The sequence below is a fragment of the Gallinula chloropus genome (genome assembly GCF_964237585.1).
Source record: "Gallinula chloropus genome assembly, chromosome: 1".
NCBI lineage: Eukaryota > Metazoa > Chordata > Aves > Gruiformes > Rallidae > Gallinula > Gallinula chloropus.
In genome coordinates this window covers 16,358,032-16,373,860 of record NC_140085.1, presented here as the reverse complement: position 1 = coordinate 16,373,860, position 15,829 = coordinate 16,358,032, and the positions used below count along the sequence as shown (strand labels likewise).

The 15,829-nt window shown below is 49.8% G+C and overlaps 5 protein-coding genes across 5 annotated transcripts; 3 read left to right on the top strand and 2 right to left on the bottom strand.

Moving 5' to 3' along the window:
* Positions 1 to 854: 854 nt before the first annotated feature.
* LOC311205128 (histone H1.01-like) lies at positions 855 to 1,753 on the top strand. The gene has a single exon (XM_084279421.1). It carries the CDS (start codon positions 871 to 873, stop codon positions 1,534 to 1,536), a length of 666 nt encoding a protein of 221 aa, XP_084135547.1. The 5' UTR covers positions 855 to 870; the 3' UTR covers positions 1,537 to 1,753.
* A 1,070-nt stretch (positions 1,754 to 2,823) lies between these two features.
* LOC311189599 (histone H2B 1/2/3/4/6) lies at positions 2,824 to 3,274 on the bottom strand. Its single transcript, XM_084261286.1, has one exon. It carries the CDS (start codon positions 3,261 to 3,263, stop codon positions 2,883 to 2,885), a length of 381 nt encoding a protein of 126 aa, XP_084117412.1. The 5' UTR covers positions 3,264 to 3,274; the 3' UTR covers positions 2,824 to 2,882.
* Positions 3,275 to 3,550: 276 nt separating this feature from the next.
* Positions 3,551 to 4,254, top strand: LOC311189469 (histone H2A.J). Its single transcript, XM_084261133.1, has one exon. It carries the CDS (start codon positions 3,585 to 3,587, stop codon positions 3,972 to 3,974), a length of 390 nt encoding a protein of 129 aa, XP_084117259.1. The 5' UTR covers positions 3,551 to 3,584; the 3' UTR covers positions 3,975 to 4,254.
* Positions 4,255 to 9,628: 5,374 nt separating this feature from the next.
* Positions 9,629 to 9,960, top strand: LOC311203188 (histone H4). Its single transcript, XM_084277836.1, has one exon. It carries the CDS (start codon positions 9,642 to 9,644, stop codon positions 9,951 to 9,953), a length of 312 nt encoding a protein of 103 aa, XP_084133962.1. The 5' UTR covers positions 9,629 to 9,641; the 3' UTR covers positions 9,954 to 9,960.
* Positions 9,961 to 11,930: 1,970 nt separating this feature from the next.
* Positions 11,931 to 12,288, bottom strand: LOC311204932 (histone H4). The gene has a single exon (XM_084279196.1). It carries the CDS (start codon positions 12,273 to 12,275, stop codon positions 11,964 to 11,966), a length of 312 nt encoding a protein of 103 aa, XP_084135322.1. The 5' UTR covers positions 12,276 to 12,288; the 3' UTR covers positions 11,931 to 11,963.
* Between the last annotated feature and the right edge of the window lie 3,541 nt (positions 12,289 to 15,829).

Here is a 15,829-nt window from a genome sequence, read left to right as displayed (position 1 = left end):
CCTAAAAGTCTGCTTCTGACTCCTGCCTTTAAAAATAATATTATACATTACTTTAACCGAGAAAACGTTAAACTAGCATTTTATCCTGAAGTTATATGCATTAACTGAGCACTGACAGCTTCACTTTATAAACAGAAGATATTTTTTTAAATATCAAAATCTTGCTATTCACTTACAGAACACCACAAAAAATATAGAGCCCTAGCAAGTCCCAGTCACTTTTCAACAGTATATATAATCTTCTGAAGGTCCCTTATTTTCCCAAAACACGAAATTCTGTGGATATACTGTATCCTTAATAGTTAAAGATATGGTTAAGGGACTCGAATCTTTATCCATATTCAAAGCTCAGCCATGAAATTGTGTTACTTCCTTCTCTTCAAAATCAATTTACGGAAAAAATGCTGAAGCTGCCCACTCGGTTTCTATCCTAATCTGGAGAAAACCCCCTAAAGAATAAGTCTGCATTATAGGGGAGACGTTTTATCTACGAGTTTTATTTTAATTTAGAAGGAAAAACAAAAGTTTGCCGTTCCGGGGGTCTCTCTGGCTTCACTACGCGGGGTTAAACTCATCTTTTCTCCCTCATCTGTGGCCCAAACGGCACGAAATTCTCCAGAATGAAAGTCCACCGTCTTCTCCTCACTCCCCGAAGAAACTGGGGTGATTTCGTAGCCCGCTTTTTACAAAAAATATGAATTTATAACTCCGAAGAAACACAGACTCGGAGGACGAAAAGCTCTTCCTGGCTAACAGTTAGGCGGGCTCTGCAAAGCACCAATCACAGATCACCGCTTCGCTATAAATTCAGGCATCGGGGTTACTGTAGTCCAATTACTTTCTTTTGATTAGGAAGGAGTCTCTGCAGCGATGTCGGAGACCGCTCCCGCCGCCGCTCCCGCCGTCGCGGCCCCGGCCGCCAAGGCCGCCGCCAAGAAGCCGAAGAAAGCGGCGGGCGGCTCCAAAGCCCGCAAGCCCGCCGGCCCCAGCGTCACCGAGCTGATCACCAAGGCCGTGTCCGCCTCCAAGGAGCGCAAGGGGCTCTCCCTCGCCGCGCTCAAGAAGGCGCTGGCCGCCGGCGGTTACGATGTGGAGAAGAACAACAGCCGCATCAAGCTGGGGCTCAAGAGCCTCGTCGGCAAGGGCACCCTGGTGCAGACCAAGGGCACCGGCGCCTCCGGCTCCTTCCGCCTCAACAAGAAGCCCGGAGAAGTGAAGGAAAAAGCCCCGAAGAAGAGGACGGCGGCAGCCAAGCCCAAGAAGCCGGCGGCCAAGAAGCCTGCTAGCGCTGCCAAGAAGCCCAAGAAAGCAGCGGCCGTGAAGAAGAGCCCCAAGAAAGCCAAGAAGCCAGCGGCCGCGGCGACCAAAAAAGCAGCCAAGAGCCCGAAGAAGGCGACTAAGGCTGCCAAGCCCAAAAAGGCGGCGGCAGCAGCGAAGAGCCCGGCCAAGGCGAAGGCGGTGAAGCCCAAAGCAGCCAAGCCCAAGGCGGCCAAGCCCAAAGCGGCCAAGGCGAAGAAGGCGGCAGCCAAGAAGTGAAGTGTTGAAGTGGAAATACTTAAACCCAACGGCTCTTTTAAGAGCCACCCACTATTGTCCCGAAAAAGGCTGATACACTCCCGTCACCGAGCTCTGCCTGCAGCAGAGCTAATCACGCGCCGTTATCCGTGTGGGACTTAGTCTGTGGAGTGGATGGGACGCTAAACTTCCAGCCGTGGTTACGCCGAGACTCGGAAAATAAAGTTTTACATTTCCTGCGAAATAGTTTTCTAAAGGCTGACTTTTTTTTTTTGAGCACCGCAGGAGGGTGTACGTGTGAAAGGGACTGCTTAGGGCGGGTACCGCTGCGGGGCTCGGAGGTTTCGGCGCTTTAACCAGCGCGGTTCCTAACGACCTGGGTGCGGCTGCCACGCCTCTTAGTGACCGTAGGCGAGACTGTCAGCACGGCTCCTCCCGCTTCCTTGGCAATGACCTTTCCTCCTGGCTCCGCTGTCACGGCGCAGGTCTTAATTTCTGCGCGACTTCACCGACCGGCTTTCTGAGGAGGAGTTTGCCGTGGCCGGGAGGCGGGTATCTCTAACGGCGCTCCTCTCCCGCACCCTGCCGGCGGTGCGGCCCGAGCGGCAGGAGCTCTGCCGGGCAGGCGCCCGGAGCCGCTGCACGCAGGACCCTTTGCGCCTGCGGCTGCTTCGTCCCGCAGGAGAGCTGTGGCAGAGCGGCGGGGAGACCCCCGCAGCAACCGTCGGCTCCGGGACCTCAGCCGCGGCCGGTTGTGATTGGCCGTTGGGCGAAGCCGCCGGCGCTGATTGGGTGACAGCGCATTTCGAAAAGCGCGCGCTGCGGCAGGGGACGCGGAGCGGAGCTGGCGCGACCCGGCGGTCCCGGATCCGCGCACCGCCCAGAGCCCGACCCCACAAAGCATCTTCCCAGCCACAGGGCAGCTTCCCGGCTCCTCACGCGGAACGGAAACGGCTGAAGCTCCGGCGCTACCGGGAAAAAAAAAAAACACCACAAACACCGACCGGGGTCTTTCCCCCTCACCCTGGATTTTTGGGGCAGCTGTTAACGCAGCTAGTGGAATGTGAATTTATTAGACGGGAATGTCTAATAACGTGCCTCTTCCCATATCCCAGCTGGGAAAAAGCTTAACCATGCCGCTTACATCTAAAAGAATTTCAAGAATACTTACATAATTAAAGTATTTTGATTTTAAGTTGACAAGTATAAAGTATTTAATAGATAGATGTTTAATCACTGCAGGTTGTAGTATGATTTCTAATTCAATTAAACTTAAAAACTTCATAAATTTAGCGTTCGGCTCTTTTATTGAAAAGGTGGGTGGCTCTTAAAAGAGCCTTTGGGTTAAGAAGTCTTTGCAAAGACGTTTACTTGGAGCTGGTGTACTTGGTGACAGCCTTGGTGCCCTCGGAGACAGCGTGCTTGGCCAGCTCGCCGGGCAGCAGCAGCCGCACGGCCGTCTGGATCTCCCGCGAGGTGATGGTGGAGCGCTTGTTGTAGTGCGCCAGGCGCGAGGCCTCGCCGGCGATGCGCTCGAAGATGTCGTTGACGAAGGAGTTCATGATGCCCATGGCCTTGGACGAGATGCCCGTGTCGGGGTGCACCTGCTTCAGCACCTTGTACACGTAGATCGAGTAGCTCTCCTTGCGGCTCTTCTTGCGCTTCTTGTCGCCCTTCTTCTGCGTCTTGGTCACCGCCTTCTTGGAGCCCTTCTTGGGCGCAGGAGCAGATTTAGCCGGCTCGGGCATTTTGAAACCGTTCTCTCTCGCTCGACAGAACGCAAGTAAAATGGCTGCGGCTGCCCCTATTTATAGGGCTGTATGCAAATACCGACCTCGAACTCGCACAATCCCATTGGACCTTCCCGCACGGGGGTGTAACTTTGCCTTTGATTGGTCACGATGTGATCCGCCTTCTCATTGGCTGTTTACGGTATGCATGCTCCCAGCCAATCACCAAGCCCCCATCCCGCCCAGGGAAGGCATAAAAGGGGAAGGGCGGTTGCGTCAGTACGATTTTCTCGGTGTGGTTTGAATCGGGGATCCGGCTGTTTTGCCAGCGGTTGAAAGATGTCCGGCCGCGGGAAGCAGGGAGGCAAAGTTCGGGCCAAGGCCAAGTCCCGCTCGTCACGGGCCGGGCTGCAGTTCCCCGTGGGTCGCGTACACCGGCTGCTCCGGAAAGGTAACTACGCGGAGCGGGTGGGGGCTGGAGCGCCTGTCTACATGGCGGCCGTGCTGGAGTACCTGACGGCCGAGATCCTGGAGCTGGCGGGCAACGCGGCCCGCGACAACAAGAAGACGCGCATCATCCCCCGCCACCTGCAGCTGGCCATCCGCAACGACGAGGAGCTCAACAAGCTGCTGGGCAAGGTGACGATCGCGCAGGGCGGGGTGCTGCCCAACATCCAGGCCGTGCTGCTGCCCAAGAAGACCGAGAGCCACAAGGCGAAAAGCAAATAAGCTCACCGAGCAAAGCTGCTCGTGTTTTTCGTAAAACATTTAACCCAAAGGCTCTTTTCAGAGCCACCCACGCAGTCAGAAAAAGAGTTGTATTGCTTTCCTCGCAGAAGTACTGTGGTGATAAGGGGCTTTTATGTGCAGCTTTTGTTCGTTGCTGAATGCCTGCTCTGTAGTGTAACATCTAAAAACTTTGGTTCCCAGCCGAAGAGCGGTGTGATACATTTGCTTTCTTTTTCATCAGTCCTTTTTAAAGAATAAATGGGAGTTACATTTGCAGTGATTTATTCTTTTGTGTTCTTGTAACGCGATCGGTAAAACAGACTTAAATATTGAATCTGTTGATGACTTTGCAGGCTACTTAAGGTGGGGAATACCCTGGGGGGTTGGTGGTGGTGTGTGCCCAGAACGCAGAGGGGCAAGGAGGAAAAGCTACGCAGCATGAAACCGTTCCAAACCCTGTGTAGTCATGACTACATCTAAGAATGAAAGCTGGCCTTGTCGAGCTTTGTTCATTAAAAGATGCAAAGCTTTCCTGTGAACTCACTTTATTTAGAAGTGAAAGAGAAACGCTGTAGGGAAAATGGCTTATTTAGGTCTAGAGCTTTAACCAGTCAGGCCTGCTCTGTAAAGCAGCAGTGTAGCATCTTTTTGTTAACAATAAATTCCTTGCACTGTTGGTTTATTTCCAGTTTAAGTGGGATTTTTCAAACTTGCCATGCTTCCCTCCCTGTACATAGGTTGCTCTATCGTTGCATCAATTAATAGTGGGCAATATTATTTCAAGTTGTCTTCTGCATTGTTGATACAAGGATTACCCAAGAGCACAATGTCAAAGCTCTTTACCTTCATCATTACAAGTTATGAGCAGGATTCCCTGGTGTGTTCCTCTTGCTAGGATATTCCCAGAAGCTGCACCCAATGTGCATTGAGACCCCTGCAGCACATACTCTCCACGTTCTCAGAAGAGAATGAGGAATGCTGTGGGCTTGGAGGAAAGGAAATGCAAGATACTACCACCTGTACCTCTCCTTCCAACCTTTATTCTGTTGTACTGAGACTTTTCAGGTAGGCCTGTGTCACAGCCAAGGTGAGACATCAGGGATCGTTTTGGGAGAGAAATAGAAAGGAAGAGTGCTGCCTGGAGCACCAAACTATTCTGATACAGTGATGGTGTCTCTGCCGAAGGGTTTTGTTTGCAAGTGGGTGTATTTAGTACTGTAATGTTCTCGTTATGCTGTTGGGTTTGGGGTTTTATTATTAGCTGCAGCTGCATATCTCTTGGCATTTGTGCTTCTTTAAGAACTGTGATGATACAAAAACTGTTTAAACATGCACAAGTCTTGCATATTTAGTTTTCCAGATCACAGGCCTGCATATGTGTGTGTCAGAAGATTGCAGACATAGAGTGGTTTGGGTTGCAAAAGACCATCAAAGATCATCAATTCCTACCCAAGACCTCTTGTACCAGATCAGACTACAAAAAAGTCTTGTCCAGCCTGACTTCAACCACTTCTTGGAGATGGAGCACCCAAACTTCTCTGGGGAAACTGGTCCAGTCTCCCTTCACCTTCATTGCAACGAATTTCTTCCTTCTACTCAACCAAACTCTACAATATTTCAGTTTAAAACCACTTCCCCATATCTGGTCACTACAGGCCTTGGTAAAAAGTCTCCCTACATCTTTCTATGTGGAAAAGCTGCAATGAGGTCTCCCCAGAGCTACCTTTTCCCCAGGCTGAACAACCCCAACTTTCTCATCTTGTCTTCATAGCAGAGGTGCTCCACTCCTCTGATCATCTTTGTGGCCTCCTCTGGACCCACTCTAACAGCTCCTTGTACTGGGGACCGCAGAGCTGGACACAGTGCTCCAGCTGGGGTCTCACAAGAGCAGCAAAAGAGAACCAATTCCCTTGACCTTCTGTCATGTTGGTTTTTATGCAGCCCAGGGTACATTTGATGTCTGGGCTGCAAGTGTGCATTATAGATCAGAGCACTGGAATTCCATAGAAAGCCTGTGGAGGCATCTGTGTTCATGAACAGGATTTCTCCATAAACAAACTCCTACATGTTGAAATTGGAGTTGGTATCACAGGAGAGGGTCCTGCCCTTCTCTGAGTGAGGAGGTAGTACACACACACACACACACACATACACACCTCCACATTTGTGCCATGTGAACAGAAATTATTTTCTTCAGAATTCCATTCCAAACACTTCTTTCTTCAGGCCCTGCTCACATCAGTCACTGGGGTTTCACCTTCTGTCCTACTGAGGTCCCTGCTTTGGCTCTTAGCCACCAGTAGTTGTACTGTTGTGCACCCTGTGCTGCCCCAGTGCTGATGAGGCCTCAGACGTGAGTGTCCTGTAAGTCAGCTGGGCAAGAGTGCTGGCAAATCTGCTGGCATCAGAGACTTGTGGCTTTCAAAGAATTTCCACTGGATGAAGGAATGTAGCAAAGCAAATTTTTAAAAATGAGCTTTCTTTCATTGGCATATACAGCAGAGAGTAGTAAAGAGGAAGACCATACCCTATGGTGCCATAGCTGTGTCACTGGGCTCCAACACACCTTCACAGTCTAAAGAGTTCATGATGTAAAAAAAACACTGCAATCAAGAACTCTGCAATTTTACAGGTCATAATTAAGTTAGAGATAATCCAATTATGTCAGTCTATATATCAGAAGTCTCAAAACTGCACAGTTAAAAAGATGAGAGGCTTTTCTGTTCCTGTTCACCTTTACTTTGTTTGCAATGGTAGGAATAACATCCTCTGTTAAAAAGACCTACATAACTTCAGTTTGCATCTTCTCACTATTACAGCTGCAGCAGGTAGAGATATGGATTTAAATTGCCATACAACCTCTCAAGAAAATGAAGAACAACTTTTCAGTTGGATATAATACACCAATGTGATTATTTTTTGCTAGCTGTGTACTTTCTCGTGCAGTTGTTGAAGGGCATTAGTGCATCAGTGTAAACAAGTAGGTTTTCACTAGAATATAAAATCCTTAGAATTATAATAGAGTGTGATTTGTGCTGTTTGCTTGGCTTGGCTTAGCAGGAGAGGATGGATTTGCTGAAGCCTTTAGGCCATGATAGAAGTATTTTTCTCAATAATTTTCCTAGTAGATTCCCTAACAAGTAGTACAACAAAGTGTTTTGCTATCACACTAATGTCTCAGTAGCGTTTCCCCAAGTATGGGACTCTTCAGTTAATGTTCTGCCAACAAGTGCACAAGGACTGTAAAACAGAAGATAAGGAGGCTCAAACCTTCAGCTGAAACTGCAAATTAACAGGATGAGAGCCTGTCTGGATGCAGAAAAATAATCCAATTGGATGTTAGAAAACCTCAGACTAAAAATCACCATTGGACCTAGATGCAAGGACAGTGCCAAGGGTATAATTTCCCTGGGATTTCTTTGTTCAGGGTCCCTCTCTTTGAAGGCACCCAGCTCAGGCTGTTTCTGCTGCTGCACCTTTCAATTAAATTAGTTTTTTATAAAATCTGACCCCAAGACTCTGCTGTGGGAACTTAGGGTCAAGCCTGAAGAAGGAAGAAGTGTCCAAGATTAAGTGTATGTGCACGCAAATATAAAATTTAATTTGATATGAAATTATATCAAATGTTCTCCACACTTTGGGGAAAGGGGGTTGCAGTTAATTAACCTGTGAGCTACTGGTCTCAGACTCTGCATCACCCATTTCTGCCAGGACACTTTGGAAGGTGATTTTTCCAAACCTGTTGGGTACACTGCTAGAAGGAAAAGTTATACTAGGACACCTGCCCTGCACCTAGGAAGAGATTTGAAGAAATTATGATTTTGACACAATATAAGATTTAGAGCAATTCCTTTAGGCTTCCCTTATTTTTCAGAAGGCTGATTATAACTGCCTCAGGAAACATACTGATGCACAGGACTTCAGGTATGAGGATCAAAGCAGACTTTCTGGAGCCAAATGTAGGCACTAGCCTGGCAGGACAACTAGTGACAAACTTCCTAGTTGCTCTCTAGAAACAGTTCTGGTTCATTCTGTTCAGGGTAAAAGCAAACAATCTAAATGAAAGCTAGTTTTGCCTGCTCATGTCATGTATGAGTGGCAATTCCTTCACTTTAACTTGTTTAAAATAACAGTTTGAATGAAAATTGAATTCACACTGATAATTATAATAATAGAAAATACTTGTGCTTATTTGTACACCGGTAATTTAACATGTGAATATTTCAATCACATTTCCCCTGAATTTAGGCAATATATTCTGTCAAGAAATATTCTTGACATGTTGCCTAGATTCTGTAAATGCTGCTCAGGGATGAAATTATCTAAACAATGGTAGAAATCTGAGTGTTTCAAAGGTAGAAACACGAATACCATAGCAACGGTCAGGTACCACAGCTGCGTCACTTTGGGTCTGAGTGTGCAAGGAATATTTAAAATCTCAACACATTTTATTTAGCAATGTAGCGTTGTAACTCTTTCAGTAATGAATCATCCCTTTTACAAATACAGCCCAACCCACTGCATGCAGCGTGTACGTGATGTTTGTTAGGGAAAGGGTAACATACACCCCAAAATTTCTGTATTGCTCACTTGGTTATCGGTGATTATTCAGGTATCACACAGCCAGCTGGCTGGCAACACCGACAAGGCTTGGGTTTGGTTTTGGGGTTCTTTTCGTTTGTTGGATGCAGCTGCACGTTACCGAGCTCGCCTCTGTTTCAGTGGGTGGCATCTCCCGGGAACGAGCCCGGGACCCCAGCTGCGGGGCTGGCGGAGGCTGGAAAGCAGACGGCTCCTCCTGCGGCCCCAAGCAGCCGCTCCGCGCTGCCTTCTCAGGAGCCTCAGGCCGAAGCGCTTCTCACCGGAGCCCCTCACTGATACGCGTCACTCGGGCGCTCGCTCCCTGCTCTGTCCCTCGCACCGACCTGCGGGTCGCTCTGTGCGGCCATCAAAGCGCAGGACTCTCGGGTCTCGACCCCCCGGGCGGCGCGGGGGTGGGCGAAGTTGTCGGGAGCGCAGTATCCGGGAAAATAAATATTTACAAATCGCGAAAAAGCCCCGGCCGAAGCGAACAAAGAGAGCGCGGCGCAGGGAACGTCCCTCCGAGGCTCCCGTGAGCGGGAGTCGGGACCAGCCGGGGGCGGGGCGGGAGCGCCGAGTGCGGCCGCGGATTGGTCGGATTTTGCCGCAGACCCGCGGGCAGCGGGAAGCGACGGGACGGGACGGGGGAGCCGCACCCCGAAAAACGGGCCCGGGGGGCCGCCACCCCCCCGCTCCGGACCCCGTGGAGCCGCCTCGGATCAGACACCCGCGCACAGGGCCGGGCCGAGCCGGCAGGGCCGGGGCAGGAAAGCCGCGGGGAGAGGCGCGGGCTGAGAGCGGTCGGGGGGGCGCGGGGCGGGAGCCCGGCCCCCGCCCGGCCGAGCAGAGGCGGCGGGCGCGTCCCGGGGGGTCGGGGCAGGGGCGAGCGGACCGGCCGCCATCTCGCGGGAATCACGTGCCGAGCCGCGAGGGGGCCGGCCGGGGGGCGGGGAAAGGGCAGAGACCGCGCCCGAGCCCCGCCTCCCCGCCGCCCGGCGCAGTCCTCAAACAGGTCGGCTCCCGGGGAATATACCGCGGCGCCGGGACGCCGCCAGCGTGCAGTGTGAGGCTGCGGGCAGAGCGAGTATGTCTGGCAGAGGCAAGGGCGGGAAGGGGCTCGGCAAGGGCGGCGCCAAGCGCCACCGCAAGGTGCTGCGCGACAACATCCAGGGCATCACCAAGCCGGCCATCCGCCGCCTGGCTCGGCGCGGCGGCGTGAAGCGCATCTCGGGTCTCATCTACGAGGAGACGCGCGGCGTGCTGAAGGTCTTCCTGGAGAACGTGATCCGCGACGCCGTTACCTACACCGAGCACGCCAAGAGGAAGACGGTCACGGCCATGGACGTGGTCTACGCCCTCAAGCGCCAGGGACGCACCCTCTACGGCTTCGGCGGTTAAGCTCCAAACACACACTTGATACTGTCAAAACACCAAGGCTCTTTTCAGAGCCACCCACACATTTCACAACGAGAGCTGTTTATTACTCTTATTTTCTTAATAGTTAGTACACCTGTGGTATTAACTGTTAACGAGTCGTTCAGCATTTTAGAACTTAACAGCAGCTGAAAATACAATCCTTCTCAAAATGCCCTGAAAAAAGACCTGATTACTGTGTACTTTAGATTATGTCATTAGTGAATGTACTTTAGTGCATTTTCTCATGATTACAGTTGAGGTTTTTTACCTCTAATGATAGCAGTACTGTAGTCACCATCATTACAAAGCACCATAATTGTGTACATGCAGCGCCTAAGTTGTGATGGTTAAGGACGGAAGTGACGTTAGTATTTTTTACACCAATAGGAACTGAACGATTACAATCCTCGTATTTGAATAACTCCTTTATAAATAGAGGGGCATATCATAGAATCATAGAATTGTAGGGGTTGGAAGGGACCTCAAGAGATCCTCGGGTCCAACCCCCCTGCCAAAGCAGCTCCCTAGGACATATCACTCAGATAGGCGTCCAGGCGGGTCTTGAATATCTCCAGTGAAGGAGACTCCACCACCTCCCTGGGCAGCCTGTCCCAGGGCTCTGTCACCCTCACTGGGAAAAAGTTCTTCCGCATGTTGGTGCGGAACTTCCTGTGCTCCAACTTGCAGCCATTGTCCCTTGTCCCATCTCCACAGACCACTGATAAGGGGCTGGCTGATTCCCCCTGCATCCCCTGCTTAAGATAATTATAGACTTTAATTAGGTCCACCCTTAGTCTTCTCTTCTCAAGGCTGAACAGTCCCAACTTCCTCAGCCTTTCCTCATAGGGGAGATGCTCCAGGCCCTTAATCATCTTCGTAGCCTTTCTTTGGACTCTCTCCAGGAGATCCCTGTCCTTTTTATACCAAGGAGCCCAGAACTGGACACAATACTCCAGGTGGGGCCTGACCAGGGCAGAGTAGAGGGGGAGGATCACCTCCTTTGACCTGCTAGCTACACTCCTCCTGATGCACCCCAGGATCCCATTGGCTCTCTTAGCCACCGAGGCACACTGCTGGCTCATGGCAAACCTGTCATCAACCAGGACCCCCAGGTCCTTCTCCACGGAGCTCTTCTCCAGCAGGTCATCCCCCAGCCTGTACTAATACAAACAGTTGCTCCTTCCCAGGTGCAAGACATTAAACTTGCTTTTGTTGAACTTCATCCGGTTTCTTACTGCCCAGCTCTCCAGCCTGTCCAGGTCTTGCTGAATGGCAGCACAGTGTTCCTGTGTGTCATGCCATTTTCAATCTTGTTGAGTTAGGGAGTAGCTTGTAAAGAAACTTTTAAGGATGCCTGAGCCAGCGAAATCTGCTCCAGCACCAAATAAGGGTTCCAAAAAAGCTGTGACCAAGATGCAGAAGGGTGATAAGAAGTGTAGAAAGACTAGGAGAGCTACACGATCTACGTGTACAAAGTGCACCCCGACATGGGAATCTCATCCAAGGGCATGGGCATTCATTGAAAGGGCTCCAATTGAGGTATATAGCCTGAAATAAAAAACGCGCTGCATGTTCTCAAGGCGTGAACATTTACTTGTTTTTTATAGTGATAAACAGCTCTCGTTAACCATCACAACTTAGGCGCTGCATGTACACAATTATGGTGCTTTGTAATGATGGTGACTACAGTACTGCTATCATTAGAGGTAAAAAACCTCAACTGTAATCATGAGAAAATGCACTAAAGTACATTCACTAATGACATAATCTAAAGTACACAGTAATCAGGTCTTTTTTCAGGGCATTTTGAGAGGGATTGTACTTTCAGCTGCTGTTAAGTTCTAAAATGCTGAACGACTCGTTAACAGTTAATACCACAGGTGTACTAACTATTAAGAAAGTAAGAGTAATAAACAGCTCTCGTTGTGAAATGTGTGGGTGGCTCTGAAAAGAGCCTTGGTGTTTTGACAGTATCAAGTGTGTGTTTGGAGCTTAACCGCCGAAGCCGTAGAGGGTGCGTCCCTGGCGCTTGAGGGCGTAGACCACGTCCATGGCCGTGACCGTCTTCCTCTTGGCGTGCTCGGTGTAGGTGACGGCGTCGCGGATCACGTTCTCCAGGAAGACCTTCAGCACGCCGCGCGTCTCCTCGTAGATGAGACCCGAGATGCGCTTCACGCCGCCGCGCCGAGCCAGGCGGCGGATGGCCGGCTTGGTGATGCCCTGGATGTTGTCGCGCAGCACCTTGCGGTGGCGCTTGGCGCCGCCCTTGCCGAGCCCCTTCCCGCCCTTGCCTCTGCCAGACATACTCGCTCTGCCCGCAGCCTCACACTGCACGCTGGCGGCGTCCCGGCGCCGCGGTATATTCCCCGGGAGCCGACCTGTTTGAGGACTGCGCCGGGCGGCGGGGAGGCGGGGCTCGGGCGCGGTCTCTGCCCTTTCCCCGCCCCCCGGCCGGCCCCCGCGCTGCTCGGCACGTGATTCCCGCGAGATGGCGGCCGGTCCGCTCGCCCCTGCCCCGACCCCCCGGGACGCGCCCGCCGCCTCTGCTCGGCCGGGCGGGGGCCGGGCTCCCGCCCCGCGCCCCCCCGCCCGCTCTCAGCCCGCGCCTCTCCCCGCGGCTTTCCTGCCCCGGCCCTGTGCGCGGGTGTCTGATCCGAGGCGGCTCCATGGGGTCCGGAGCGGGGGGGGTGGCGGCCCCCCGGGCCCGTTTTTCGGGCTACGGCTCCCCCGTCCCGTCCCGTCGCTTTCCGCTGCCCGCGGGTCTGCGGCAAAATCCGACCAATCCGCGGCCGCACTCGGCGCTCCCGCCCCGCCCCCGGCCGGGCTCCGCACGCTTCGTGTCCCGCTCTGCACTTGGGGCTGTTTCGCTTTGCAGCCACAGAGACCTCCCTCGGTTGCTTTTCAATAACCCCCACCAGCCTCGTCCTCTGCGACCTGCCGCTTCTTGCTTTCTCGGCGTTGGTTTGAGCAGGGGGGGGGGGGGGACAGGCTCAAAAAGGGGGGTTGGGGTCTGGAGGGGGGGCGGGGGTGTCTCCTTTTTTAAATGTAACGTAGCGGTTCCCTCGTGTGCATTAAAACGTGACCGTTTTCCTTGCCGCACACGCACACACACACGTAGACCCCTATATGTTTCTGCCACACCTTCCCCTCTCAAGCCCGATTCGACCGTTGCGAGCAAAGCTGCGGGCCCGAGGGATCATCCTAAACAACTCGCCGGAGAGAACAGACCGGGAGGAAACAGCAAGAACTGACCACGTCCTGTGCCGGGGCTGCTTTCTATGGGGGAACCCAGGCACCTTTTCCTGCTCAGCAGCTGCAGGGAAACGGAAGACTATAATCAAATACACTCCCGCGAAAGCCTGGGTTGGCTCCTTGCTGAATAGGCGCCGTTTCACATCGAGATGCTTTCTCAGTTTTAATGGTTTAACGACAAAATACCCCTCGGTTCTAATTTTACGAACTTTCCGGGCTTAAGGTAGACTTGCTTGGACTAATCAAGTTTACTTCCTGGCACGGATAATATTAGACTAATTTATTCTGAGATTAGGCACAACTTCACAATTTAAAAATAAAATTTTATTGGGCTACCTAGAGTTTTCCTTTCTTCTTTTTAGCAGCACAGATTTACAAAAATTATAGTTATTTTTTGAAATAATGTTTTAATACAGGAATATTGAAATAAACATGTCAGTCACTGAAAAATGTGGAAAAATACTTTTCTGAAGAAGTTTTCAGGAAATTTGTTTAATTTTATGTTTTAATTTCCATTTGGTCTTCATACTCTGAGACCTCATATCATTATCAAATATCCTCACTGTCAGAACTTTATATAACTTCTTTGTAAAATAAACAATCAAAAAATGTTTAATTAGCAAACTGTCATAGCCCACCCCTGCATATTTCTTATTTATGAATCATAATGGCTCACATATTTTTAGGATAAGAAATATGTTTACCTCTTTCGTTTTCCCTTCCCTCCATCATCTCCTTGAAAACATGCCAGATAATGTGCAAAAAGGAAAGTGCAGTCCTTTTAGAAGATGATACATATTACCTTTTCCAAATAGAAACATAAGGGGGAGGCGGTATTCTTTAAACATACATTGTCATTTGGCTCTTTTTCTATTTCCCTCCTCAGCAGAAAAACTTGACCCAAAGTGTTCAGGTTTGTTTTATGAAAGCGAGTAAATTCATTATTAGAAATTTGCTTTACAGTTTGGGCAACTGTCTGGTTTGGAATTGTGACCACAGCATTAAGCATCATAGCACATCTGAGGTCCTCTTGACCTTTGTGCTTAGTCACCTTCTTATCACCACTCAGCTTTCTATTTGATTTCTACATTTAAACTAGAGTCTTCTAAAATTAAGGGATACATCCATTAGCACATGTGTGTCATCCTTCAGCCAGATAAACTTCCTATTCCTACAAAGCAAAAGCAATTAACAAATCCAAAACACAAATCAGAATGTTCATAGAATCATTAAGGTTGGAACGGATCTCCAAGATCATCTAGTCCAACCGTCCCCCTACCACCTATATTACTTACTAAAGTAAAATTATCTAAAGGATTGATGGATAAATGAACCAGCTACAGAAAGATATCTTGAGGAGGAGAAGGGGTGCAATACCATCTCTTTTGCAAAAACAAACACCTGAACGACCCTCATGGAGGGTCTGAAGGAAGCTCTGGAGCTCTGCTTTGCATTTCTGGGGACATGGGTGAGGGTGGCTGCCTATGTAGTGGAGTTCTGTATCTATACTGGGGCAGTGTGATGAACTAGTGGGAACCCTGTGTTTTCAGTTAAAACACCTGACAAATAGAAACTCTTAAACATTGTTTCCAATGTGCTTAAAAACACTAACAAAAGTCAAAACTAACTCTCTGAAATTCCTGAGGATACAAATTATCACTATTAGGAAGTGTTCTTGAAATACTTTGTGTAAGAGTGTTCATGAAACACACTGCATTTTAAAACACCCCTAAATGTGGCCTTAGCACCATTCATTCCCAACCATCAAGCTGGATTTTACAAGAAGTTGTTCATCCTGCTTAGGCTAAGCCTAAAGATCCCAGAAGTTACAGTATCTGAAAATGTACAACAACTGCACATACAGATGAACACACACACACTATACCAACTGCCATCCAGTTCTCCCAGCACGACATGAGTACTGACTCCTTCATGTAGTACTGGCTGCTCATTTTATTTCTGCAGGCTGCACTTGCACTGTAGCAAGCTGAACTCAAACTCAGCACACACCTGCCTAAACAACCAGTGAAACAGCAAGAACTGGCCTGGCAGGGTGGCTGCCTGTTACAGTTTTCAGGCACTGGATGCAGAAGTGGGATGACACATTACATCCGGTGACATTTCTGTGCTGTACTGGCCTGGGTTGAGCTTACCAAACTATCCTGAGAATGCTAAACACTGGCAAGCCCTGTGTTTTCTTTGGTGTCTGCAGAGTTAGTGCTGTTAGGGTTTTAAAGTAATTTGTATGGATATGGACTAGTCAGCTTCCAGAAGTGAGCTGCATTCCTTTTCTGGACATGTTTCATTTTCCTAAAAACAAACAAGCAAACATACTAAAAACAAAACACAAACACCCCATCACCACCAAACCTGTTCAAGGAAAGACTGGACGTTGTATTGAGGGACATGGTTTAGTGGGAGCTAGTAGTAACAGGTGAATGGTTGGACTGGATGATCTTTTAGGTCTTTTCCAACCTTGATAATTCTGTGATTCTGTGAAAAAAAACCCAGGAAAAAAAATCAGTCAGATGATCCCATTTAGGAGAACTCATGAGAACACAACTGAAACAACTAAGGAAAACTGTGCTCAATTTCAACAACCAGCA